Genomic DNA, 27,920 nt, shown 5'->3' on the forward strand with positions numbered 1-27,920 from the left:
GGGCGGGAGCGTGGGCCCTAGGTCCCGGCGACCAGCCCCTGACGGGAGCTATAGGGGCTCCCCTGGACCCCAAGGTTAGAGCCACAGGGCCGGGCGGGAGTGTGGACCCTGAGTCCTGGCGACCAGCCCCTGACGGGAACCTACACAGGCTCCCCTGGACCCCAAGGTTAGAGCCACAATGCTAGAGAGGCAGCTGACCCCCACCCCAGTCCACATGGGGAACCAAGGACCTCAGGAGCCACCTGGAGACACGCTTAGGCAGAGCAGAGCCTGGGCGGGGCCGTGGGTCCCAGAGTCCCCACCCTCCCTGCTGGGGCTGCAGCCTCAAGACTCATGCAGCCCTGCCTCACTCCCACAGCTCAACTTCATCCTCTTCATCAACATCGTGCGGGTTCTCGCCACCAAGCTGCGGGAGACCAACGCTGGCCGGTGTGATACGCGGCAGCAGTACCGGTGAGCCACGTCCACTGTGCCTAGACACCTCAGACCCCAGGGGTCACTGGAGCCCAGCACCACATTCAAAAGCAGGCAGAGGCCCCAGGGATGAGCGTGTCCAAAGGAAGGGTTCAGCTCCTGACGCCTTGGCTGGCCCTGCCGGCCGTGGTGGGATCTTGCCTGGCTTCTGGGGGCAGCCCCTAAGCCAGCCTGGGCCACTTGGTGCCAGGTCCCTGCACTAGAGCTGGGGTCTGTGAAGGCAGGACAAAACCCAGACCTCTTCTCAGAGAGCCGGTCACAGGGAGTCTGAGAGACAGATGGGCAGTGGGTGGGCTTGAGAAGGTGGAAGTTTGGCTGAAACCTGAGGAGGGTCAATGGGATAAGTGAGGGGAGCACCAGCAGAGGGGCCAGCAGGTGCAGGGACAGGACGACGTAACTTATGGTCCACTCTGGGACACCTCAGAATCAAGGGGCCCTATTCACACTTTGCTGAGACAGCAAAGTGTCACTGGCTCAGGTGAACTGCCAGAGCTCCGGGCCTTTTAGTGGCTTCTGGAGCCTGGGGCTGGCAGGTCGAGGTGCACAGTGCCTGATGAGGCCGAAGTGACTCCACCCTGACCTGCCTGCCCCACTGGCCCAGGAAGCTGCTCAAATCCACACTGGTGCTCATGCCGCTCTTTGGCGTCCACTACATCGTCTTCATGGCCACGCCGTACACCGAGGTCTCAGGGACGCTCTGGCAAGTCCAGATGCACTACGAGATGCTCTTCAACTCCTTCCAGGTGGGCAGCCCTGTCTGAGGGTGGGAGGGACGGGTGTGGGGGGAAGCTGCTTCCACCCTCTCCGGATGCCTCTCTGGGCCCTGACCCAAGACTCTCTCTCCACAGGGATTTTTTGTTGCCATCATATACTGTTTCTGCAATGGTGAGGTAAGCGGTGGGCCAGACTGGGGTGGGGTGGGGGGAACTCCCTGGTGGTCCAGGGGTTAGGATTCTGCGCTTCCACTGCAGGGGGCTTGGGTTCGATCACTGGTTGGGGAACTAAGGCGTGTGGTGTGCCCAAAAATCTAAAAATTTTTTTTAAAAATTAAAGAATAAAAAAAGGAGTGCCAGGGGCTACCCAAGTCCTGTCCCTTCATTCTCCTGCCTGGTTCTCACTTTGTTCCTCCCAGAACATCCCAGAGGACGTTCTGAAGGCAGAGAGAAGTCTTTCCAGATGATTCAGGCTCAGGATGTGTGGGCACAGCCAAGCGTTTTCTCAACCCCACGGTTGAATTGTCTGTCATCCAGTTTGAACACTCAGCCACCCTTGGGGTCATTTGAGCCTTCTACATTCTGGGTGTGTCAATTGCCTGCCGCCAGGCACCATGTTCTGAGAATGACGGGATTTTTCTTGGCCTTGAAATTTTCCAGTAATAGTGCTGAGCGTTGTTAGGGGCAGGGATGCGGGCACTGCTGGGGTTGGGGACATGTGGCAGAAGGGCTTGGGGCACACCTGACTGCCTGCTCTCCTACTGCCATCCCAGGTACAGGCTGAGATCAAGAAATCCTGGAGCCGCTGGACACTGGCACTGGACTTCAAGCGCAAGGCACGCAGCGGGAGCAGCAGCTACAGCTACGGTCCGATGGTGTCTCACACGAGTGTGACCAATGTAGGGCCCCGCACGGGACTTGGCCTGCCCCTCAGCCCCCGCCTGCTGCCTGCAGCTACCACCAATGGCCACCCCCCGCTGCCCGGCCACACCAAGTCAGGGTCCCCGGCTCTCCAGGCCACACCACCTGCCGTGGCTGCTCCTAAGGAAGACGGATTCCTCAACGGCTCCTGCTCGGGGCTGGATGAGGAGGCCTGTGCACCAGAGAGGCCACCTGTCCTGCTGCAGGAGGAGTGGGAGACAGTTATGTGATCAGGGACCCGAGGGTTGGACCTGTGGACGTGAGGGTGGACAGGCGGACCAAGAGACGGGTTGTTGGACAGTTGCCCACTCAGGGCTGGGGCTGGGAGGACAAAACAGGAAAAAAAAGAAAAAAGAAGAAAAGGGAAAAGGAAACAGTGTCTGGCTTCCTGAGGTCTGAACTGGGGACTCATTGCAGGAGGGGAGGGGCTGAGAGCCATGGGGGAGTTCTTGGTCTCATCTCAGGAGCGGGGTCTGGGAACCATGGGCCAGCCCCTGGCGTGTCAGGGCGCAGGGGGCAGAAGGGGCCCAGGAGAGGCCACTGTCTAAGCCTAGAGAAGCTCTGGCCCCCAGTCTCTGTCATGCAGCACGACAGAAGACCCCTTGGGTCCCTGGCCACGTCCCCAAGCCTTGCACCTTGCTTCAGGACCCCCTTCTGCCAGTCTAGTGGCCACACTATGCCCTTTGGAGGCTGAAGCATGCAGGGAACCCTCCAAATGTGACCCCCAGCCCTGACCCTGGATCTGACACCCCTCTGGCCACCAGACAGAGGGTGCAGGAGCAGTGCCAAGGCCATCGGGTGAAAAGCGGGCTGGGGTCCCTGCTCTGGTGCAGGAACTGTGGGGGAGCCAGGGCTCTGAGCCCAGAGGCTGGCTGGGGTGGGCATCTGGGTGGGTGTCTGTGAGACTCCACGCATCCACTCACCATGGATCCAGTGTGGTCATTAGCATCCCCACCCGACACCCACCCACCCAACACACTGCCCCCTCAGCCCCTGCCACCCGCCCCGTCGGGGACTCCAGAATGGCACAGGCTCTGCTCGGCCTGAATCTGAGAAATGACCCGACTGCATCTCCACCCCGTGTTCTGAGCACCTGCTTGCTCAGACCTGAAGACGGCCCTGCCTCTGGGTCTGTGCACGAGCTGGTGCCCCTGCCTAGCCCACCCTTTCTCTCATCTCCAGCTCCAACTTTTGTTCTTCTCCATGGACTCGGCATCTGGGGAGTGCTCCCTGTCTCTTATCCCCACTTCTGCTTTGCCTCACCATCAAGGGCTAGGAGAGAGGTCATGAGGCTACGACCAGAAACTCCCTGAGGTGGCGGGCGCTGTGCTCTGAGCGGCCTCAGGTCCAGCCGGCCTGCCCGTCTAGATGGAAGGGAAGGACAAGCAACTGTCCAAAGGCCTGGTGCACCCATGGAGTGCCATCTGCTTGGAATGGTGTGAGAGGCACAGGGCAGGACCTGAAGGCCACTGAGTCACCAGGCTGAGCATCAAGGGTTCCTGTGAATGCTGGGAGCCACTGGACAATCTGAAGGGAGAGCAGCAAGGTCTGAGCAACGTGCTCCAGTATCGAGGCCCAAGGAGGTTACATGGTGGTCAGGGGAGAGGTTGCCTTGCCGGGGGCTGGGGATAGGGGTGAGAGGTACTACTGTTAGGAAGGGCCCTGGATGAGCTACTGGCTGGGGGAAGGAGACCTAAGCAGGACAGAAGCCCCATTCCCGCCCCCGTCCCCAGGGGATTATGATGGGGATGACTGGGGATTATGATGCCCCCCCAGTACTTCCAGGGCTTAGCCATGGGACCTCCAGATCACTGGGCCTTCAGGGCAACTCACCCCATCCACCCCACAGGCAGAGTCACTCACCCTCAAGCTGGCTGGGCCTCAGGGCCCCATCTTCCAGCCCAGATTCCTCAGGAGGCTTCTGAAGTACAGTCCACCAGGCCTCCTCACCCCGGAACACTCACACTGGGTACATCTAGGACTGAACCGTGTCTCCCTTCAGATGGGGTACCCCCCAGCACAGAGCGGAGCCTCCCCTCAGATTTCCTCTAGAACAGGGGAAGCCTCTTCCCACAGGCTGGGGAAGCTTTTCCACCCCATGCCAGGGCTGTGCCTACCCCTCAGACTGGACTCCCCCAGGACAGGGCTGTGTTCATCTTTTAGGTTCACACCACGCCCCGCCCCCAACAGACCGGCCACCCCCCAAAACAAGGTTGTGCTCGCCCCTCACACTTGTTACCACCATCCCTTTAGATGAACCCCCCAAGTGCTTTGAGCTTTTCCTTTGGACTAAATGTCCCCGAGACACGCTGGGTCCCCTCAGGTTGGTATCCCCATACAGGGCCATGTTCCCTCATATCCCCTTGAATGCCTCCTTCCCAAGGGCTGGCCCTCCTTCCTCAGGACTTTCGCACCCAGGACAAGGCCAGGCCTCCTCCTCTAGCCTGGGCACCATGTTCCTCCTCAACCGGATGTCCAGGATAGAACTGGTCTAAGCTCAGTCTAAGCTCCTAGTCCAGGACAAGGTCCACTTGCCTAGACCTGGAGCTCCTGGGCTAGGGCTGGTCTCCCCACTCAGAGGGGCCCTGAGCCCCGCCTGGGCCATCCAGGTGTTGGCAGAGGAAGTGGGAGCCCTCAGAGGGCCTGGCAGGCGGTCAGGACCCTGTTTGCCTTGAACAGGGGCTGGAGCCAGGTGGTCATTTCTCCCTTCAAGGCCGCTAGCCTGGCCAAGCCGCAGGGAACACGTAAACAGCAGCCGAGCCGGGCGGCAGGCGGGCAGGGCGGAGCACACCAGGAGACCCGTCTCCTCGGCCACGGTGTCTGGGCACCGCGGGGACTCCGACTGGGGCCAGTAATAGATGGGCTGCAGCTCCCACCTGTCTTGGATTTGCACGGGCCCTGCCCTCTCTGGCCTTGTCTGCCTCCAGCCCAGGCTGAGAGGGGGACCTCTGAAGACGCAAAAGGAATGCGACCCCCGGGGGCTCCTGAAACACAGGCTAGGCTGAAAGGGGAAGCTGGGTGAGTCCCATTTCAGAGTAGTTCCCAGCTCAGAGCAGATCTGGAGAGTTCAGGGGTATCAAAGACAGGCCTCTAAGACGACCCTCACATGCAAGCCTGTGGAGAAGAAATGACTGGATGGGGCCCACACGTGAGCCTGGAGTGAGCAAGCTTTCATTGTCTACTCCCACTAGTTAGTCTGGTGGTAAGAGAGAAGACAGAATGAGGAGAACAGAGACTCAGTTCCCTGGAAGATGAAAAGCACAGGACCCAGCCTGGAGGTCTGAGGAAAGCCTTGATCTGACAGCGTGCAAAGGGGACGTGGGCTTCTCTGGAGGACTAAGGGGGTGCAGCCATGCGTCGAGGGCAAGTGAGGAGATCGGACCCTGCCTGGGGATTCTGAGGGGGCACAATTCTGCTGTGGGGAGGCCCTAAGAGGCTTGACCTTTGCTCAGAGGGGTATGTTGGGCCTGACCCCTAAGCCTGAGCAATCTGAGGGAACACAGTTTGCTCTGAGGGCGGGTGAGGAGACATGTACCTTCCGTGAGGGTCCAAGGGGACCCAGCCCTGCTGAGGGTGAGGGGAGTGACAAGACCCACTCCGTGTGCTCTGAGGAGACCCAACCCTTCACTTGTGGGCACACGAGGGGACATGGACCTTTTGTGGGTGCCTGAGGGGACAGAGTTCCCCTCTGAGGGCGTGTGCTGACGGAGCCTGAGGGGAGCAAGCCCTGCTCTGAGGGCACCTGAGGGAACACGGACCTCTGGAGATCTGAGGGGAATAGAGCACTGCTCAGAAGGCGTGTGAGGAGACACTGGACATCCTGAGGGGTTCTGAGGAAGACCGAGAAATGGTAGCTGCACTGTGTGGGCTACAGAGACACCATCTTTCCCTGAGGGCACCTGAGGGGATATGGGCCTTCCGTGGGTGTCTGCCCCAAGGGGGAGTGAGGGCACAACGCCTGCCCTGAGGAGACAGAGCCTTTCACCTTTGTCAGGTGGCCGAGGGCATCTGAGGGGACACTGGGCCTCCTGAGGGAGCGTGAGGGGACCCAGCCCTGCTCTGAGGGTGAATGAGGAGATGAGACTGGTCCTGCGTGGTCTAAGGACACACAGTCCTTCTGAGGGCCCATGAGGGGACATGGACCTTCCGTGGGAGTCTGAGAGGAGACAGCGCTGTTCTGAGTGTGCGTGAGGGGACATGACGGCTGGGGAGAGAAACACAGCAGGCACAGAGCTACACTGAGGGCTCCTGAGGAGCATGGACCTCCAGAGGCGGTCTGAGGAGACACAGCCCAGCTGCGGCTGTGGGCAAGGCGGGGGGTGGGGGGCATGGGCCCTCTCTCAGGGGTTCTGATAGGGTCCTGGCTCTGCCTTCATTTTTAGATGTGAGGTCTGCCTGTGGGCACCTGGTCAGAGGGTGCTTGTGGGGTGGCTCTCGTCGCCATGAAGGCTAGGTGGGTTGTGTTCAGCTGTATCCCTGTTGTCTCCTCAGCCAACTCCACAATGATTCTGGCGGGAGGCTCCCGTGGCCAACTGAAACAAGCCTTGCCTGGGGCAGAGGGGTTGGAACTCCAGAGACAGGCTGGGGTCTGGGCCATGGCTGGCTCCCGGTGTTCGCCGTGTGATCCAGGGCAAGCCGCCTGCCCTCTCTGAGCCTCAGCCGCACTTCTGAGACCAGGCTCCCATCTAGGCCTCTTGACCTGCGTGGTCTCAATACCTGTCTTGGGTCCCCAGGCTGGGTTTTAGCTTCCTGTACCAGGACTTTTTCTTGGGCAACTAGGAGCCCTCAGCATGGAAGACCAAGGACACCCCCCAGTGACAGGCTCCCTCCTTCTCCCGCATCCCCGGTCATGCAGGCAGCGGGGGCCAAGGGGGTGGGTGCAAGTTCTGTGCAGCTTTTCCCCATCCAAAGGCTGGGGGTCAGGAAAGGGGCCAGGGGCTGGGGGGCAGAAAATAAGAGGCCTAAAACCATCCCTCTGGGCCTCTGCCTGCCATCTGTGAGTGAAGGGCGGGGGTGGGGGGTGGGGGAGGCGGGGCCCTTCGTGTGCTGGCATTAATTATGCTCCTCCACCACCTGCAGCATCCATTTTAGGGGAGAGGAGAGTGGAGAGTTGCCTGAGGGGTGGGTCCATGGCCAGCAGCTCTGGTGGGGGTCTCAGCTAATGAGCAGCCCCATGGGGCTCCTGTTGGCCTTGCTTCCCAGCGGTGAGGAGGAAGACGGCAAGGCCAGGCTGGGAGGATGGGTTCAGGGCACGGTGCACTGGACTTGTGGCTGCTGCAAGCTCCCTTCTCAGAGCTTCAGTGCCTGTGGCTGCAGACTCCCAGGGCCTGGAGCACGAGGCCAACCACCTGCTCCTCTCCCCTCCCCACACTGTGCTCTCCAGCCAGCCCTCCTGGGGGCCTCTGCCCTGGCACCCTGTTCCTGCTGCAGCATACATGAGTCAGGGGACAGCCTTGGTGTGAACCGCGCCCTGGCCCTGCACAGAGGCTGCACTGTCAGGATACCTGCTCCCACAAGCTCACCCCCACCAGGAGACAAGAGAGACGTGTTGTGGGTCTGTTGTTATGTATGTTTACGTATATGTGCCTGTGTATTTATGTTGTGTCTATGTGCTTAATTGTATTTGTGCGTGTGTCTTTGTCTACGTGTGTTTGTATGCGTCTAGTTACGTGTGTCTGTTGTGTCTATTTGTACTGAGTTTGTAGTTCTATTTGTACAGCTGTGTGCTGTAGATGTGCTCGTTTGTATATGTATCTGTGTCCATTCGCATATGTGCATTTTCATGTGTCTATGTGTATGTGACTGTATCATGTGTGCACCAGTGTGTCTATTTGTATTTATCTGTATGTATGTCTGTATATATATATATGTGTGTGTCTATTTGTGTGTGTGTGTCTGTGTGGACCCGTGGTCTGAGAATGCCGCCTGTGGGTGGAATTTGGCCCGGAGATGTGTTTGGTTTGGCCCACAGAGTATTTTCGGCATCTCGGGCCAACATTTAAAAATCAGGATATTTCACATAAAAATTCAGCTTTTCAATTTCTCTTAAAAATTCAGAAGCCCTGGCAGCCTTGGGCCTGTGTCCCATGAGGCCACTCTCCTCCGGAGCTGCACGGGAGCTGCCTCGTCCTTCCACCCTCCACAGCCTCACCACTTGTCTTGCCCACCAGCACTTTGAAGATGACTGAGTTGTGATCCCAGAGTGCTGTGGTCACAACTGAGTAGAAGCCTGCCTGTCAGGGAATGTGTGCATGAGTGTGTCTGTGTGTTTGGGGGGAGGGAGGTGAGTTTGCATGTGTGTATGTAGGGGTGTGGGTATGTGTGCATAAATCCATTCTGCAATGGGGTGTGCTCATGTGTGCATAGGAGGCCAATCTGTGTGACTGGGCTGAGTGCATGTACAAATGAGTGCGTGTGTGTATTAGGCAAATCTGAGTGTGTGTGGGACATGGGTGTGCTTGCATGTTTGTGAGGCATCTGTGCATGTAGGAGTTTAGGTGTGTGAATGCATGGGTGTGCAGGCACCCACACGGGGTGCGTGGACATAGTCGTGCCATGTGGGATGTGTGGGCCACCGTGGTCTGAGCACGCTCCGCACAGGAGCTTCTTCCGGCCTCTGAGGGGGAATCGGATTCCGCCCTTCTGGCTGGGCGGCCTTGTGGGATTTATTTCTGTCTCAGTGCCGACCGGAGGCCTGAGTAATGGGAACATTTAAAGAAAACCAGTAAATACATAAAGAAAGGGCAGGCTGGCCGGGAAATAGGCTGGACACCCCTGCCCAGCCCAAAGCTGCCAGAGGCCCTGAGGCCAGGCCTGAGGCAGGGAGGCAGGGAGCCCAGGGACCCAGTGTGCACACCCACTCTGCTCTATGGATGCCCGCTTGCCTCAGATCAAGGCATCTTAGAAGCTTGGCTCTGAGGAACAGACTTTCAGGACAGGCCCCGGGGCTAAGAGGACCTGAGTCTCCAGGTGGGGCCCCTTCCCCAGCCAGGCTACAGACATCCCTGGGTGTCCTGTCCACACACCTCACACACTTGCAGACCTTCCCTCGGGAGGGATGAGACAGGGCTGGGACTCCCCTCAGGGCTGGAAGGGCACTCCATACCCTCCACTTGGAGCCCCCACACCCTGAAAGTGTCTGGGACCTGGGGAAGGCTGGCATGGGGGTGCGAGTGGAGGGTATTGTTCCTCCCCAGGACAAAGCCACCACTATTCTGGGTTTCGGCTTGACAGAGCCCCACTCTCGGGATCACCTCTGATGCCAGCCCCTTAAATGACACAGGCCCCAAGGGAAAAGACAGGGATGCTTCCTCTGGTGGGGTGAGGTTTGTTAATAGAAGACCCACTTCAGCAGCGGGAAAAGCAGGCTGTGCTGACCCACACTGAGCAGGGGCCCTGGGTCGGTGTCCTCTGCTGCCCCCCAGCGGCCATGTGAGGACAGTGCGGGGAAATGAAGACTACAGGTTGACTCTTCAGAAAGGTCTCTTGGCTGAATAGAATCGCCAGGCCCTCGGGGTCCTAAGCACTCACTAAGGCTCGCTGTGATGCCTAGTCAGATGGTCTGGGGAAAGGAAAGTCTTTTAGACTGGTCTGACGGAAGGGATATGGCTCCTGGCACAGACCCCAAGACCTAGTGGAAGGTCAGCTCCCGGATAGCAGGGCAACGTTAGGTTCACAGCTGCAGCCTTAGCCCCTGAACAGTGTTCAGCACAAGGCTGTTGTTTAGTCGCTCAGTCATGTCCGGCTCTTTTGCAACCCCATGATACACAGCCTGCCAGGCTCCTTTGTCCATGAGGTTTCCTAGGCAAGAATACTGGAATGGGTTGCTATTTCCTTCTCCAGGGGATCTTCCTGACCCAGGGATTGAACCCGTGTTGCCTACATTGGCAGGCGAAGTCTTCACCACTGAGCTACCAGGGAAGCCGTCGGCACAGGGCAGATACTCAGGCAACAGGATGAATTAATGCCTGAATCCCCAGCTCCTGGAGGGGTGCTGCAGCAGGCCCCAGCTGCAGCTCAGAGTCCCAAGGAGGGGACCCTGGAAGGTCAGCGGGAGTCTCACACAGTGGAGCCCAGAGGTGGGGAGCAGCAGCGTGGAACCCCAACAGGGGACTTGACCTGGAGGATGCCAGTGGCTTGAGGATGCACAGGCGGAGTCCAGGGAACTCAATTTGCCCAAACCAGCCAATTTCACACACTTGACCTGCAGCCCACTAGGCGGGACAGAACTTTCCCTCATAAGTTTGGAGGCTGTGCCTCTCTCTGACCCAGAGTCCGCCGTTCCTTATGTGGTACAGGCCCTGTACCAGCCAGGATGTCCACCTGGCCTCTAGGGGCTCGTTCCTGCAATCCCAGGTGTGACTTCCTCCCAGGCCTTGTGCTGTCCTCCCCCCCTCCCCCCATCACCCAGAGGTACCCAGCCCGAGTTTCCGGGCCAGCAGGCCCTGTGCTCCTGTCCACTGCCTGGCAAACGAGCATCCATGCTATTGCAGGACATTTCAGGCCTGATACCTGTCCTGAGATGACCCAGAGGTCAGATGTCCTTGAGGATTTTAAGCAGGAGGAGAGGCGTGGAGCATTGGGAGGTCGGAGCTGTCCCAGAGGAGTGCCTGGCAGGCTGGGTAGCAGTGGGCACACCAGGGGTTCATCCAGAGAGCTGGGCACTGCCACTAGGCCCATTTCTTCCGCCCAATAAGAGGAGCTGCTGGGGCCTGAGAGCTCCCATCTCTCCCTCCAATTGAGTTCTTTATTATTCTAGATATGAGTCCTTTGTCAGATACGGGGTTTGCAAATATTGTCTCAGTAGCTTTTCTCTTAATCCTCTTAACAGGGTCTTTGTTGGAGCAAAAATCAAATTTGCTCCTTTATTTTTCCTTTATGAATCATGCTTTCTCACGTCTGAGGACTCTGTTCACCAAGCTCTAGGTCCTAAAGGTTTCCTCCTATGATCCACTTTAACTTTTGTAATAAGGTTTTAAGTTTAGGGTTCCTTTTTGAGGGGTCTATGGATGGATTTCCAATCAGTCCAGCACCATCTGCTGAAGACTATCCTTCCTTCATTGAGTACCTTTGCCAAAAATTAGTTGGCTGTACCTGTGTGGAGCTACTTCTGAGTTCTCTGTATCCTTCCATTGATCTATGTGCCTGTCTTTCCACCAGTACCACTATCTTGATTACCATAGTTGTACAGTAAGTCTTTAAATGGGTAGATTGGCTCCTCCTGCTTTATGAAAGTGGAAGTGTTAGTTGCTCATTCATGTTCGACTCTGCGACCCCATGGACTGGAGCCCGCCAGGCTCTTCTGTCCATGGGATTTCCCAGGCAAGAATATTGGAGTGGGTTGCCATTCCCTTCTCCAGGGGATCTTCTCCATCCAGGGATCGAACCCAGGTCTCCTGCATTGCAAGGAGACTCTTTACCGTCTGAGCCACTAGGGGCTTCATTCATCTAGTTAAAAATTGTTTAAGCTGTTCAAGTTCTTGTAACTTTCCTGATACACTTTAGAAATATTCTTGTCCATATGTAAAGATCTTATTGAAATTCTGATATGAATTGCATTAAACCTGTGTATCAATTCTCCAGTAAAATCACCTGGGCTTGGAGAGTTCAAGAGGTCTCAAATTATTAACTATTAATTCAATATCCTTAATAGTTACAGAGCTATGCAAATTATCTTTTCATCTGGGGTGAGCTGCAGCAGTTTGTGCTTTTCAAGGAATTGGTCCATTGAATCAACCTGTCAGATTTATGTGGGTAGTTATTTACAGTATCGCTTTACTGTCCTTTTGATGTCCATGGGGTCTACAATGATTGCCTTATTTCATTTCCTAATATTCCTAATGTATGTCTCCTCTTTGTCGGTCTTTCTTTAGTCGATTACTGACTTTTGCGCGGTTTACCAGTTTCTTTGCTCACCACTTCTTCCTGCATCCTGTGGCAGGCACTGCTGGCTGCCTTTCCAGCACTCTTTCTGCCCTTCTTCCTTTCTCATGGAACCTCAACATCAATCATGGTGGCAATGTGCCCAGCTTAAAATACCCTTCCTCCCACATGTCTGAAGTTAGGACTGAATTTGACACAGTGATGGCTGATCAGACGTGAAGGCAAGCACGGGGGACTGGGCATGAAGCCATGGTTTCTTCAGCTGGTTTGCCCTTTATCCTCTTTCCCCCCCGCCTGGAGCTTGAACCTGGACGGAGGTGGGGGAGGCTCCTAGGGGAGCTAAGGATGGCAGCTGGGGGCCCAGAAGGAACTCATGTCCTTGGTGGTCTCAAGGAGTCACTAGATGTAACACAAGAACAACAAACCTCTCCTTAAGGTCTGCAGGTGCACCTATCAAATGCCATCCTGATTCCTGTGTCTCTCCCTGCCCCCACCCCGCTCCTGCTGTGGAGTATCCTCTCAGCAAATTTCATGCAGAGTAAACAGTGTCATGAGCCTGAAAACATCTGTCTTGCCCTTATTATTTATAATGGAGCATTATGACATAATTGACATTTATGTTTCCTTGGCACTTAGGAAAATTTTTCTTTCCGTTTCTCCTACTGATGAAAGCGGAACTCATTCATCAGTAGGCAATCTTTCTGTGTTTTGTTTTGTTTTCCTCCTGTAGCTTGTAGGATTTTCCTCTTTACCCATCTTGACCATTGTGGTGAAAATGCAGGTGCGGCATCACTTCAGCTACCCGAGTCCCTTCACTTTCAGTCTGTCTCCTTGAAAGACTGGATTTAGGTTTCTTTTTAAACAGCATCAGACCGTTTTTTTTTTTTTTTTTTTAAGTAGTAAGGTACATTAATTGTAATATATGACATATTTGGATTTATTTGCCTCTTCTTTTTCTCTTTGCCTTCTTTTGGCTAATTTTTCTCATTCTATTTTTTTCTCAGTTTCCTTGGAAGGAAGCACATTCTATGTTTATTTTTAGGGTTATTCTAGAAAAGTCAGCCTGCTCGTATACTAGAGTCTTTTCTCTCTTCCTGGGTGAGTTTGGTTGATGGCTACAATTCCAGTCACCTCTCACTTCGGGACATACACACCATGGTAGTTATGTATTCTAAGTAGGTCTTTTTTTTACTTCACAACACCTATTTGTTTTATAAGATCAGTGCCTACTTAAATGTATATTTTCGTTCTCCTTATATCTCAGATATTCCACCTGGAATTGTGGCCCTTCAGTCTGAAGACATGCATTTAAAAAAAATGGATCTTCAGCTTTACAGTCTGAAGACATTCATTAAAAAAAAAAAACAAAACAGCTTTATTGAGATATAATACATACCTCATACAATTCACCCATTTAAAGGTACAATACAAAGGCTTGTAGCATATTCACAGACTCGTACAACCACCACCACAGTCCGTTTCAGAATATTTTCATTACCTCAAAACAGATTTTTAGTCTGCTGGTGACAAAAATATCTGGTTTTGTCTAAAAATATTTTGTACTTGTCAGGCATGTTCTTGTCAGGTATAGAATTTTCAACAATTACCTCTGTCTGTTAACACTAATATTAGAAGGTACCATTCCAGTTAACGCTGGCTGTGGCTGAGATATCTGCTGTGGGCTTGGTCTTTGCAAGATGATATAATCGCTAATTTCAAGACTGTTTCTTGGTCTTTTTATTCTGACAGTTTATTACCCTGTGTCCAGGTATGTGTTGGTTTTAAAATACACCCTCAAATTCTTAAAGATTCCACCTACATCTTCTCCCTCTGAGTGTGGGCTGGATGGAGTGACTTGTTTCTAACAAGCAGGCTGTGGGGGAATATCACGTCGAAGACTTGGCCACAAGTCCCCCTGCTTTCACTTTTGGATCACTCATTCTGCGTGCGTGATGCTTCTCTAAGCACTCCTTATTTCTCTCTCTCTGCCACCTTTTGGATCTTCAGCTTTGATTCTGATTTATTAATCCCTTCTTCGACTGTAAGTTATCATTCAACCCCTTCAGTGAGTTTCTTATTTTAATGAACATTCTTTATTTTCAAGATTTCTCATCAGTTGTTTCTTATAACAAATCCCTGTGCTTGAGTTGTGAGGTGGGGGTTAGTCCCTCTTTGATCTCTCTGGTGATGAAACAAATGCTCATTTCAAAGCCTGTGAGGATGTTACTGTTTTACTTTCTTCCAGCAGAAATTCTCTCACTTGTTGTGTTGCTGGCCATTCTTTATGGCATTGACTGGATTTTGTCATGCACTTTATCATTTCTGAGTACCCCTCATGGGTACAGTTTCTGCTTTTCCTTCTCCCTACCTACAGGGTGCCAAGCGGGGGCCTACTTGAGGTGTCTGAATCCTACACTGCCACAGACAAACATCCTGCTTCCAACTGCAATCCCAGGAGGTGTGAGCATCTTTCCATCCTTTATGCCTAGGAAGGGAAATAGCTCTAGACCTCTGGCTATGCAGAGGGAGCCTGGCTCCAGCCCTGACACCTGGGGGGCATGTCTGATCCCCGTCCCTTGTGAGGGGAATCAGTCCTGGCCTTGTCAGCCACCACTTTGGCCCTTACCTACAGCTGCGACTTTCTGCTCCTTTCCCAAGAATTGCCTTCTTAGGGGAGTTGCATCACTGTGCGTTCAAGCGTCTGCTTTACTGTACGAGTGTGGTGGTCTGTGCGCACGCTCATTGCCCTCCATCGCCTGACTCCTCAGCACCGTCCACCGGAGCCAGGCCGCTGTGTCCCTGGGAACTAGCACAGAGGGAGCAATACACTGGGATGTGACCCATGACTGGGGCAGGAGGCTCAAGGGGAAATCCAGAAGGAAACTCAGGATCCTGGAGGAGACGAAACTAAATGGTCACAGGGACCCTGAGTCAGTCTTGTGGTCAGCCAGTCATTCTGGACAGTAAGCTCCACAGGGGAGGCTCATGGTCCTAAAGCCAGGACCCTGGAGGCCCAGGGTCCAAGGCCACTCCCAACATCCAGGCTATAATATCCCAATGGTGAGCAGAATGGGCCCCCCTTCCCCATGCAGGGGCCCTGTCCCGGGAAGCCAGAGTCCAGCTCTGACGGGTGAAGGGGGATGAGGGCTTTCTGGAGCTGAGTGGATGTGAATGAATGGTGCCAGGGCCTCCAATCTGTGGCAGCCCAGAGCTGAGGCTTGCCAGGATGCAGCGCACCCCTGTCAGGGGCCCAGTCTCTTCTGTCTCTCTCACTCTCAGGAGGTCTACAGAGGACCACAGTGAGACCCTCTCCACGGTGTCCCACAGATTACTGTGAGGTCCACAGCTGTCCCCCGAGGGCTTTGAGATGATGACTGCTAACCAAGGATGGGGCCAGGACCTAGATGTCCGAAGGTCAGGCCTGGCCCTCCCCACCCCTCCAACCTCAACACACTCAGCCCAATACAGGGCTTCCTCATAGTAAGCATCACCTCTGCAGCTGCCCTCTTGGGGCCCAAACTCAAAACATCCCCAATATTCAGACGGTTTTCTGCCACACACAGGGGTCAGCGTGTTTCTATTTCCAGATAGAAAAAAGTTCAAAATACATAGAACAAGCACGGATACAGCATGGCCACAGGGCTGTCGTAGCCTCTCCCCCAGCTCAGCATGAAGGGGCCCCTTCAGGAGACAAGGAGCTGACCTCACCCCAGTGGGACGTGTGGGGTTCAGGCTGTGAGGCAGGGAGTCAGTTCTGAAGGCAAACTGGAGGTGGTGGCAAGTCCAGGCCCTACCCTGGCCCAAGACCATCCTCCTGGAAGATAGGCCTGGTAGCGGGTGCGGGGACAGGGCACAGCTCAGTCGGAGTCACAGGCCTCTGGCTCAGTGGCGGCGGTGGTGGCCACTGCAGAAGCCAGGTTCTCCTCCTGGCCCTTCAGCCTCTCGCCTGCATGGGGGCAGATGGGAGGAGTGGAGCGGGGCCACGTGCCCGCGCCACCGCCTGGAGGGCAGGGGGCCCCGCCGTGCCAGGCCCCACACTTACGGATCAGCTCAGCGATGGCCCTCTGGGTCCGCTTCTCCAGCTTCTCCAGTTTCTTGGCTACGTCTCTTTTGAGGTCCCTGAAGCAGGGAGGCGGGAGGAGGCAGAGGCTGAAGGCTGGTCGGTGCGGCCCTGGGGCTCCCTCACCTCCGACGGCCCCTCTGGCATTAGGAACCACAGCGGTGTGCCCGAGGTCAGGGTGCTCCTCTCTCTCCCTTTCTGTATCCCCCCAAACCCAGCAGCAGCCACTGTTCACAGCCCCAGGGAGGCAGGGGGCCGAGCCGAGGCGAGCAGGCCAGATGGCTCCCAGGGCCCCCTCCCCGTCTGCTCCCCTTGGTCACCGCCAGGGAGTGACGCGCCCCGGCCCGCTGAGGGTCCCGCTCCTCCTCTGGCCCCAGTTCCCCTCACCCCCAGGAACTTCCCCAAGTGCACACGCAGCCTCTTCCCCCTGGTTCGGGGTTTCCGAGGACATCCGCCCCATCCTTTGTCTCATCTAATTAGGGCACCTTCAGCTGGTGCCCACTTGACACAGAACTGCATGCGAGAAGGGTGGGGGACCGGCGCCTCCGTCTCAGCCCAGTCACAGGGGCGCTAGGACAGTGAAGATCCCCATTTCAAAGAGGGAACCGGGATCGAAGGGGGACAGGCTAGCTGGTGGCGGAAGCGGGCAGAAGCCTATACCAGCCCTTCCCGCCATCTTGCCTCCACGCTACGGCTCCCTGAGGCCGAGGGTCAGCCTTGTTCAGATGGAGCTCTCTGAGGCGCACTGGGCCCTCATCCGTTTGGAAGGGACGTTTTGAGGGGACTGCTGAACCCCCTCTGCCAGAGCCCCTTCCCACCCTCAGGTGTCATGCCCTGCCACGTCCCTCATTCTCCACTTACATCCTTCTCAGCACATATGTCAGACCATAATTATACCCCACGGCTGTTTGTCTCCACTGCCTGCCTCCTGCTGCGAGCCCATGCCGGGCACCAAGAACATCCAGTCAGTCTGCACTGGTCCTACACGGGCAACACTCACCAATCTGGCTTCCGAGGTGCAAGGTTGGCCAGGTCCTGGGAGGGGGCAGACACATGTCAGCGCTGGAGGGGCTCAGGAGAAGACGGGGGACAGAGGTAGGAAAAGGGTAGCAAAGGGGGGAGGGAGGAGAGGGCTGAGGGGAAGCAGGGAGGTAGAAAGGGAAGAAAGAAGTGAGGAGGAGGAAGGGTGAATGAGGAGAGCAGGTGGGGAGGAGAAAAGGACCCGCGGAAGCAGCAGAGGACAGGGCCACCCCCAGGCACTCACCACTTCCTCGATGACCGGCTCTGGCTTGGCGGCCTCCAGCTGCTCCTTCACCTTCTCTTCCACTAGAGGGCGCAAGACACCAACGGATGCCGGTCGGAAACCAGCCGCCACTCCTCGATGTGGCAAACGGCAGCCAGCCGCAGGTCCCCAGGAGGGTCTGCGCTTTCTTGCCCCTGCCTCTCCCCTCAGCCCCGAACTCCCTAGAGGCAAAGACCTTGCCAAGGCAGCTCTGGAGATTAGATCTGTGCTCTCAGGGCCCAAGGAGATGCTGAAGCAGACTGCGGGGTGGGGGTGGGGGTGTGTGGCTGAGTAGCTAACACTTTATTCTTTTATAGGATAAATGTACTTAATTATTAAAACTGAAAACCAAAGAATAAAAACCAAGGCAGGGTCGGGGATCTGCATTATAAGAAGTACCCAGCACCCCCCACGTGGGTGGCTGTGGACAGGCTGCAGCTGGCCAGATGATGGCCATCCAGGGGGGACTGGGCCAGGCCCCTCAGCCCACCAGTGAGGACACCTCTCCCCACCGTCTGTGCCCCAGCACTACCACTCCCAGAGCTGGGCGGGTGTCTGCCTGCCCACTGCTCTCCAGGAACCTCCAAGGGCCCACAGGACCCATCTTCCTGTTCCTGCTGTCCAAGGGCCCAGGGCCATGTTCACCTCCCAGCTCAGAGAGTCCTCTGAGGGACCTTCCCTTGCAGTCCCTGGAAGGCCTGCAAGGCAGGGTGTGAGCAGGACGGAGCAGGCGTGACAGGCGGCTTCAGTGCCCTGACCGCTTCCTATTTGTCCACCCACTGTGAGATGGTGACAGAGGGTCCCGGAGGCCCAGCTTCCAGCCCGGGCACTGCCAGTTATTCACCAGGAGAGGGTGACGCCTGCCAAGGAGGAGGCGGCCGACAGGGCCACAGAGCCCGCCTACCTGCGACTGGCTTGGCCTGGGGCACCCTCCTCTTCTTCAGGTCCTCATCCTCTGGGACGTAGTTCCGCAGCCTGAGTTCCCTAAAGGGCAGCGAGGACAAGCAGAGAGGAAGTAAAGTGCGTGCGGGACACAGTCTCGTTCATCTCTTACACTTGCAGGCTGGCATGAGATGAAGACACAGGAGCTGGTCACTTCCCGACTTTGCTCTCTCTGCAGATGACCTGGGACAGGCAGACAGCACGGGGACAGAAGCATCTCTGAGCCTCAGCCCCTCATCTTCCCGTTAGCAGCCAGGCTGCGTGCTCTCCCAAAGCCCCACCTGCACTGGAGGTTCTCGAACAGAGCTGGGGCCAGGGGCATGCGGAGAGCACTCACTTTGTCTCTGGCACTATTCCACTTGACAGCTGTGGGAACTGAGGGTCAGAGAGTTTGCGCCAGTTTTAGAGGGTCACACAGCAGTGGCTGCAGCATGAGACAAGGCAAGCTACGACTGCGAGCGAGGACCAGAGCTCTCGGGCTGAGTTACTCTTAAAAGAGAAACCAGCGCTCACCCACTGGTTCCCCAAGCCTGCCTCCCACTCACAGCCTTCGTGCCCCGGAGCCTCAGACACATGTGGCAAGGGTCTGGTGTGCTGGGAGTGGCCAGCCAAAGTTGAGGGAACAGGCATGGCAGGGTGCGAGGGCCGGAAAGCCACGATCCTCCTGGGCAGCCATAAGTTCACACACCTCGCTCCTGCATGAGGGCTTGAAAATCGAGCAGGGCCGACCCCACGACCTCTATGAAGGGGGAGCAGCCATGAGGAGCCAGAATCACACACTGGGATTGGCCACCCGCTGCGGTCGGTTGTTTTCCTTCCATCTTCTCGGGCAGGGCAGGCTGTACCAAGTGCTCCCTGGAGGCCTCCCTGGCTCAGCAGCTTATCAAATACCAAGCTCCACACACAGCAGCCTGCACACGGCCCGGGCCCTTGGCTAACTCCACAGGGCAGCAAAGAGAGAGAGGTCCTGGGAGCTGCTGCTTAATAAAAGCAAGACAGAGATATTGGGACAGACCCGCCACACCCTGGGGGAGGAGGAAGTGCCCCCCACCCGCCAGCCTGTCAGCCAAATGGGACTAGATGTGGGTCCTTCTTCCCCACGAGCTCTTCTGAGCACTCTCTGCACTGCTGGCCCCTCGGAAGTCCTGGGAACATTTCCCCAACAGGAGGCTTCCTGCAGTCTCTCATCTAGGGGACCCTGTGTCCGTGCCAGGGAAATGTGGCTGATTTCTCCAGCTGCAGCACAGGCAAGCTCAAGTGAAGGAGTCCAGAAGGTGTTTGTGGCTACACAAGTCAGCAAGAGGCATGGTCTCAACTCGGGGCTTTTGTGAGTCTCACCTGCCCTCTGCCAGGGCCCCCATGGCCTGCAGTCCTGGGGCTTGGCTAAACCCCCATGTCCTGGGGCCATACCACCTAGGCTGGTGTGGAAGAAGCCTGCTGCCCACTCCCAGGGTCTGCCTTCTCTATGAAGCAGGGACACCACCCTGGATCCCATCCCCTAACGCCTGCCTCAGGCCGGGAGGTAAATGCCAGGTCCCTGAAGCACGCGGGTAAAGTGGGGCAGGATCCCTAACGCTGACTTTCATTTATAACAGGGTGGGGAGAAAAGCGGAAGAGAAACTGGGTGTGGGAAGAAACCTGCAGGGATTAGTGAGAATAAGAAACACCCGCCATTCTCAGAAACTGGCTCCAGGGCCAGGGTCCTGAGAAAGGGGAGAGGAGAGTCCAGCGGGAGCTGAGCCCGGAGATCACAGCAGTCACACCCCAGCACCCACTGGTGCCCAGGCTTCAGAAGACTGGCTGGCATGAGGGGGACACAGCGGGGGACGGGGGGGCCAGCGGCATCAGCTGGTGGGCTGGCTGCTCAGCGACTACCGCCCCCAACAGCCGCGCCGCCCACCGTTCCCTATCCTCCCCTAGAGCTGAGCACTGGTCACGCGGTCAAGAACAACCTGGGTCCCAGTCTCTGTGGGACTACCCCATCCTGAGGTCTGATTTCCACACTTGTAAACAAGGAGGCCTGCTGGGTGTGTCCAGCTCTGTGGAGCGCGGTTCAAGCCCTGATTCACTCAGCTGAGAGCTAATGAGGAGACTGACCCACACTGATGTCCAATTAAGTGCTCCTCCTGCCCCACCCTGATTACTGCCAAATGGCGAAAGTCTCTGGACAGACTTTCACAGGGCACTTGGTGCTGCTCTAGGGTCTAGCCTTTCTAACAAAGGACCAAGGTTGAATTTCCTCCTTCTGCAACTTAAATTTAAAAAAACGAGGCGGGGGCGGAATTCACTCTTCTGGAGGCCACTAGGGCCACATGCTGGTTCTGCTGCTCCAATTTTATGTTTTTAGAAATTTTTTGTAACCCCATTTTGGAATGAAGTAGCTGCTCAGGGGAGGGGGTGAAAAGAGCCCCATTTTGCCAAAACTGTGAAAGTGAAAGAGTGAAAGCCACTTAGTTGTGTCCGACTCTTTGCGACCCCATGAACTGTAGCCCACCAGGCTCCTCTGTCCATGGGATTTTCCAGAGAATGCTCCCAACCCAGGGATCGAACCCGAGTCTCCCTCACTGTAGCAAATTCTTTACCATCTTTACCAGCCACCACCCTGGGCCCAAATCCCAGCTCTGATGCTTCTGAGACAGGACGGGAAGGCTCATGCTTTCACTGGCCTCCATGTGAAAATCAAGGATTGCGTTTCTCTTGAGGCTGTAGATGATATAGACTGTGGACATCAACCCTGAACAGAGTGGTGCCCTGCAGAGCAAGGGGTCAGATCTCACAGGCGTGTCCCACTGCTGCCCTGGAAGCCCCCTCCCAAACCCTGAGTGCTCTCTGCCTGTTAGGATGGGACGAAGGCAGACTGTCCTGAAGGCAGATGGGAAGGAACAGCCCAGCAGACACATGCACAGCCTACAGAGGCTTCTCGCAATACTGCCCACGCAGGTGGCAAGTGGCCCCACAGCGTGGCAGGGATGTGCCTCTCACACACCAAGTGGCAGGGCGGGCCAGCCAGAGGACAGCCTCCTATGTGCCTCCCCAGCGAGTCCTGGAGCAGGAGTGACACAACTCAGGGGCTGTGGGTGGGGGCCGCTCTCATCCTCACTGCCACGTTGCTCCATGTCTGCTGAATCAAGCTCGCGTCACCGGTCTGTGAGACGCCCTGGTGCACAGCCACCATCCTGGAGACCCAACTGGCAGACAGGAGAAGGCCTGGCACTGACCAGCCTAAAGGGCTCGGGCACTGGGCCAGAGCTGGGCCAGGCCTCAGCTGGGGTGGGACCTCTCCACACAGGAGTTGCAGAACCGGTTTTCCATCCCCAAGAAGGAAGGTGAGTGGCCTACTTCCTTCTGCGGTACATGACGCTCACCAAGGGTGAACCGCCGTCCCTGAGCGGTGACTGCTCTGGCTGGGTGCTGACCACGATCTTAAGCCAGGGGCTGTGGGGGCTGAGGGTTTGGGGCTGGCGTGTTCAGACACTTAACAGGACACGCTCCCCTGCCCCGTGCCCAGCGGAGTGTGCAACGCCACCCGTTTCCTCCCACCTGGCTGGGTGGCCATGACTGTCAGGCACAACCCCTACCCTCGACATACCTCCACGGCACACACCAGCCGACTTGGCATCAGGAGGAAGTGACTGAGGGCTTACGAAAAACACAAGCAACTGACATGAGTGTCCCTTTCTGTGGCCAGGTTTCCAGGGCTGCGGGATCACCTCTTCTCTAGGCGGCAAGCAGGGGGGCTGTGTTAGAGATGAGCCACGAGGGAAGGAGGGCTGGGAGAGCAAAGACCCAGCCCAGAGGAGAAGCGGGGGTCCTCTTGGGGGTGGGAACATGTCTTTCCTTCACACAGTGCCTGGTCGGCCTTTGGGGAACTTATTCTCACTAATGGGGATTTGGTTGTAGGGGAATGGGGCAGGATTTATCCTGAAGAAAGTAAGGAAAAAAAAATGTTTTCAAGGTATTCTGAGCTATAGATTCCATGTAATACAAATTGAAACTCTAGCAAACTTTTTATTTATATTAGCTTATCATTATTTTTAATAAGTAGGCAACAATAGACACATACGCTTAGATGATGACGACGTTCTGAAATTTCAAGAGGAACTGACATGAGACAGTGTGCCCCTCCCACCCTCTCTGAAATACCCACAGACGGGGCCACTAAGGACTGGGTTAAGATGACAGGGAGGGCACCACATCCAGAAAGCCCCCTCTTCCTCTCCCACTTTCCACAGCAGTCACTGTCCCCCTCTGTCACCTTCAGCAAGCTTTTAAAATAGATATTAACAAGCTGACTCTAAAATTTATAAGGAAAGCCAAAGGAACTAAAACAGCCATGATTCCTAAAAGGTCTCCGTGGACAGATGGGCCAGAGGACGGGCAGAGAGGAAGGTGGGTGATTCCCCAGCAAGGCTGGTGGGGGGGAGGTACCGGGGTGCCTGCCTCTAGCCCTGCTGGACTTTCCCATTTCCTCAGCCACCACCCCTGACCCTGCAGTGTATCTGGGTAGACGACCGAATCTGAGAAATGACTCAGGCTCCAGGCAGCAATCAAAAACCTGAGGACAAACCCGGAGGAAACCAAAGGGTCTCTCAGCAGTTACCACAGAAAGGAGGGAACTGCAGGCACCCACCGCCAAGCCCTTGAGCCTGTGGTCACTTGGCAAATAGAAAGCAACAACCTGGCCTTCATCTCTGTCACCAGCGCAGGCTGCACAACGTGCTGGGGGGGCTGAGCCCCAACGAGAAACCACAGAGCCCAGAGCTGGGGTGACCAGGGTCCCGGCACCAGCATGGAGCATCACCAGCCTCAGCACAGGGCCGTCGCCATCTCTGAAAACAAGTGAGGTGGCGAGACCCCAGGGCCTCCGTGAGGACGGTGTGAACACACTTTGCAAACTGTGAAGTCACACACGTGCAGACACCCATGCGCCCCTGTGGGCTTGGAAAGGCCCCATCTCGTCTGAGATCGGAGCCTGAACACAAAGGCGCAGAAGAGGCGCCGGCCCCGGGGAGGGTTCCACTCACCCTGGCGGAGGAGGCCAGGGCAGGCTGCGGCGTCGGGAAGTCGCCGGCCCAGCTTCCTCTGGGGGGCACCCTTCCAAAGCACAGCTCACTGGGATAAGCTTTCTCAGGGCCTCAACAGCCAGTCCCGGGGACTTCCCTGGTGGTCCAGTGGCAGAGACTCCGCACTCCCAATGCAGGAGGCCCGGGGTTCAATCCCTGGTCACGGAGCTCTAGATCCCACATACTGCAAGTAGGACCTAGTGCAGCCCAATCAACAAATATTAAGGAAAAAGAAAAGCTCCAGTCCTCACAGGGAGCAGGAACCCAGGCTGAGGGCTAGAGCAGAGCGTGACACACCAGGCAGAGTCTGGACCTGATTCTGGGGTTGCTGTAGAACCATGTCACCCCAAGTATTTTAGAAGAGAGTGAGGAGACATAATATGAGGGGTCTGGTGGCTAAAAAAATGGCCGGTGGCTGAGAGTCAGATAGCCAATGAGGGCAAGGGTGCAGAAAAGGTTCCAACAGTAAGACCGTCCTGTCTGAACAAGGTAGCCATGGGGTGGAGAGGCAGCAACAGGACAGATGTGGACAGGACGATCCTGGGACGATGTGGAACCCAACAGGTACGGGAAGAGAGCTGAGTGCGAGGCGCTACCTGTGCTTCTCGGCTTCCTCCTCCCCTTCTCTCAGCTGCTTGGCGTTTGGCTCCCCGTCTTCCTTGTCCTGCAAAGGAAGGGAGAGAAACCACTGCTCAGATGAACACCCCTCCTTCCAGTCCACACTGCCCAGGCAGCTAACGGAGAACAGGACGGCCTGGTGAGGACCAGCCTGAGGTTCCGCCAAGCACACGCCTGCTGTAGCTGATAGGTACATTGCTGGAGCCGCCCTTCCAGCCCTCGGCTCCCCCAGCAGAATTTAAAGCCCCTAACCCCAGCCCAGGCCCAGACCCGGGGAGCCGTCAGAGTGCATGTGCAGGAAGAGCTGGAAGGTTGTGGGTGCTGAGTTGACGCTGGTCAGGGTCGAGGAGGGCCCATGCTGGCAGGCCACCAGCCACCCTCATGGGTCTGGATGGAGCCACCCTCAGGAGTCGGAAGGGACAGAGCGAAGACGAGTCACCGGGAGCTTTTGTCCTGCCTCCTGAAACAAAAGCTCAGGCCTCCTGAAACCCCTCCAGGCCAGAGGCTTCTCCAGAGATACCTATTTGGCTCGTTGAAGAAGTATCACTCAGGTTAGGACCAGGCTTGTACAAGTTCATTCTTGCAATGTATTAAGTGGGGCAGAGGGGAGGGGAATTGGTTTGAACTTTCCATGGGAACAATTTCTTCTAAATCTGGTTCTTTAAAAAAAGCATGTATTTATTTGGCTGTGACGAGTCTTAGTTGCAGCACACGGCGTCTCCCATCTTCGCCATGGCATGCAATGTGAACTCTTGGTTGCAGCAGGTAGGATCTAGTTCTCTGATCGGGGGTTGAACCTGGCCCCCTGCCGTGGGAGCGTGGAGTCTCAACCACAGGACCACCAGGGAAATCCCTAACTCTGGTTCTTTTATCTTCCTTGGCATGCCTGGACTTCCTTCCCCCACACCACCATCCTCCCCAGCCTCTCTGCAGGTCTAGAGAAGCCACGTTCATCTCATCCCTGACAGAGTACGCTTGCTCTCCAGGTATGCCGAGGGCATGGCAGAAAGTCACCCCATGCTGTTTCCACTCCTTCCTTACCACAAAACCACGGCAGCTGGATCAGACCTGCCTGCAGACAAGTGAACACAGAGCATGCTCTCGCATACGCGGGCCCCCGCCCCCAGGGCCTGTCCTGAGAGGCCCTGGGACACAGCCCTGTCTGGAGTCTCCCTGCACGCCAGGCCTGGCCCTCCAGAGGCAGTCCCTGTACCCCTGATTACCAGCCATGACCTGCCTTTGACTCGCTGGAGCATGTTCCAAGGAGACAACTGGAAGCCCCTGCCATGGGGAAGCTGCTGCCAGGGAGATAAGAACATATAAAGTCTAAGTAAAATAGCTGCTTGTGTCACCTCTCCTAGAGGTTTGTTTATGCCACTGACAACGGCCTCCCCAGAGGTAGCACTCACATTATGAGTCACTTCCTGCCAGTGTTTGTCGTGGAGACCCTGGGAGCCACCAGACTGTGCCACCAACCCCGGCTGGGAGCTCTGGCCCAGAGAAAGGTTTCTGCAATGTGAACAGGGCAAGATGCTGACCTGGCTCTCAATCCGGGTGGCCCAGTCTCCTGGGGAAATCCTAGGTGGCAGGAATGAATGACAGCGGCTACCTGAGTAAGGTCAACAGGGGTCTGTGGGGTGGGTGGGTGGGGGGCTTCCTACCTTCCTACTGAGGGGTGGGCAGAATGCAGGTGTCATAGGATGGGGAGATAGGAGCAGGAAGGGCGTTCCCAGAGGGGAGCAAGCTTGAGCAAAGAGCGGCTGTGGTCTGAAGAATACACAGGTGGTTGGAGCACAGACACACAGGTAAGGTTGTCAAGGCAGGTGGGCGGTTACACAGGGCTCTGGCCAGGGTTCTTAGGCAACGGGAGCCAGAGGAGACTGGTGGGCAGGGAACTACGGGCGGAAGGACCACAGGCCTTTCCCAGAAGCCTGCTGACGAGGCCGGGCAGGGAGGCACAGAAGCAGAAGCAGATTTGGTGATGGCCAAAGAGATGGGAGAGCAGAGTATACACTCTTAACTAAAACAGAAGTCAGGGTTCCCCATATGGCTTCCCGCCTGCAGACACCCTTCCCTGACAAATGCTAGTGATTATACAAGCCAGTGGAGCCTGGCGGCCTACAGTCCAAAGGGTTGCAAAGAGTCGGACATGACTGAAAGAGACTCAGAACACACATGCACAGAAGCCAGAAGCCAGGACATTCAAACTCCTTCCTGGTTGCCAGCCAATGGACTCCCAGATGGCTGGGGGTCCTGCCTCAGGGTGATGGACACACAAACACCCGGCAGCAAGGACAGAGGAGAGAACAGCAAAGGCCTAGCTTTCCCCTCAAGGGGGCTGGTGGGCAAGACCCAGCAAGGCTTCTTTCCCCGTGGGCTCTGCTAACCTGGGCCAGCTCGGGGCAGAGGATGGGGGCTGTGGGAACAGCCTTTGGGAGCGAGTCCTTTGCAAACCCCATGCCCATTTCCCAGCCCCTGAGCAAGAACAAACTCAGCAGCATGTCTGTCACCACCCTCCCGGGGTCCCGGAGATGCTCGAGTGTCTCGGCAAAGGCCAAGTTACTCATTAATCAGTGAGAAAACACCCAACGATCTAAATGACATTTACAGAAAATGCCGCTCAGCCTGGTGGGCAGCTGCAGCAGTGGCGTAGGCTGCAGCGGTCGAGGAAGCCCCCGCAGTCGGGAGAGCAGGGTCTGTGGGAGAGCAGGGCTCAGGAACGGCACCAGTGTGTGTTGGGGGGGTGGGAGCAGGTGAACGAGTGAGCAGGCCACGCAAAGGTGCGCTGCAGTCGCCCGTGCAAAGGCAACTCAGGTGGCGCGTGGCTTGGGGAGGCCCTGGCCTGGCTCACAGGCAGCGCTCACGCTGCTAGGCAAGGGGACAGGAGGCACTGGCTAGCCTCATGGTCCACCCAGCCTGAGACTCTTGAAGACCCTCAGATCTGAAGGACTCACAGGACCGCCGCCTTTTAAGCCCTCAATTCAACCCATGGGGGAAGCTGACAAATGGCCCTTATGGAAAGGAAAGACTGGCTCGGGGTCACAGAACGTGTCAGCACTGGCTGAGGGTCTGGATCGAGGTCTCCTGAACCCAGCCCTGCATTGCTGCCAAGGAGATGGGAGAGGCACTTAGTTTCTAAAAACAGCTCTGGCCTCGGTCACTTCTGCCACACTCCCCCTGCGGATCAGATCTGGCCATGTGAGATCATACCAGTCACAGCCAGCTGGGCTAACGTCCACGCCCTGGAAGACACCCAAGCATGTGCAGGCAGACGGCCTGGGGTGCATGGTGTCCCAGGGGATCTGGAGACTCCTCACCCGCCCCCAGACCCTTAAATCCAACTCACTGCCTAGCCCCTCCGACACACACCTTCCCCAAACCCCCACCCTTTCCCCTCCTTCCAACCCCATGTTCTACCCCGCGCCCATGGTCCCCACCGCAGCCAAGCTCACAGCTACTCCCCGTCTGCTCTGGAGAACACCGCGGCCTGCTGCGTTCTCACCTTGTCTTTTAATCCCCCTCCCCTACCTCTCTCTGCACCTTGTCCATCCACACGGATGGAGCGTGTGCTCTTCTCAAAGCTCTCACTGGTCCCCACACCCTCCGGACAAGCTCTGGACTACAGCATCCCCCTCGCAGCCTCCCCAGGCCCAGCCCACTCCCCGTAGCCCGTCCGCACTGGCCTCGTTCACACACTGGACTCTTTGTCTCAAGTCCTGTCCATTCTGATAACCCCAAAGAAGGCCCACCCTTTGGCCAGTCTAGACGCCAGCTCAAAGGCCACCTTCTAAAGGCCACCTTCTGAGGTGCCTGGGCTCTGCCACTCCTCTGGGCCCAGGACACAGGCCTGCGATCATTCCTACTCATCATCAGCCCCCTTCCTCGAGTCCCTCTCGGTGGGGGGTATCCCCTGGACTCCCTCCAGGTATAGCCTAGAACCAGGACTAGATCACCTTCATGAACTC

The 27,920-nt window shown here is 56.4% G+C and overlaps 2 protein-coding genes across 4 annotated transcripts in view; one reads left to right on the forward strand and one right to left on the reverse strand.

Annotated features, from left to right (window-relative positions):
- The window catches only part of PTH1R (parathyroid hormone 1 receptor), a 20,954-nt gene extending 18,475 nt beyond the window's left edge, over window positions 1–2,479 (forward strand). For all 3 annotated transcript variants that reach the window (XM_040246832.1, XM_040246833.1, XM_040246834.1), the window contains 4 exons: window positions 359–453; window positions 1,076–1,217; window positions 1,323–1,364; window positions 1,961–2,479. In XM_040246832.1, the coding sequence (XP_040102766.1) occupies window positions 359–453; window positions 1,076–1,217; window positions 1,323–1,364; window positions 1,961–2,338 (657 nt within the window). In that variant the 3' untranslated portion in view covers window positions 2,339–2,479. The remainder of the gene's footprint in view (window positions 1–358; window positions 454–1,075; window positions 1,218–1,322; window positions 1,365–1,960) is intronic.
- A 10,858-nt stretch (window positions 2,480–13,337) lies between these two features.
- The window catches only part of CCDC12 (coiled-coil domain containing 12), a 40,807-nt gene continuing 26,224 nt past the window's right edge, over window positions 13,338–27,920 (reverse strand). Inside the window, exons 2-7 of the mRNA XM_040246835.1 lie at window positions 23,934–24,001; window positions 18,237–18,316; window positions 17,315–17,376; window positions 17,051–17,085; window positions 16,033–16,109; window positions 13,338–15,936 (exon numbers count right to left, since the gene is read on the reverse strand). Of these exons, the coding sequence (XP_040102769.1) occupies window positions 15,848–15,936; window positions 16,033–16,109; window positions 17,051–17,085; window positions 17,315–17,376; window positions 18,237–18,316; window positions 23,934–24,001 (411 nt within the window). The 3' untranslated portion in view covers window positions 13,338–15,847. The remainder of the gene's footprint in view (window positions 15,937–16,032; window positions 16,110–17,050; window positions 17,086–17,314; window positions 17,377–18,236; window positions 18,317–23,933; window positions 24,002–27,920) is intronic.

The sequence above is a fragment of the Oryx dammah genome, unplaced genomic scaffold (genome assembly GCF_014754425.2).
Source record: "Oryx dammah isolate SB20612 unplaced genomic scaffold, SCBI_Odam_1.1 HiC_scaffold_9, whole genome shotgun sequence".
Classification (NCBI taxonomy): Eukaryota; Metazoa; Chordata; class Mammalia; order Artiodactyla; family Bovidae; genus Oryx; species Oryx dammah.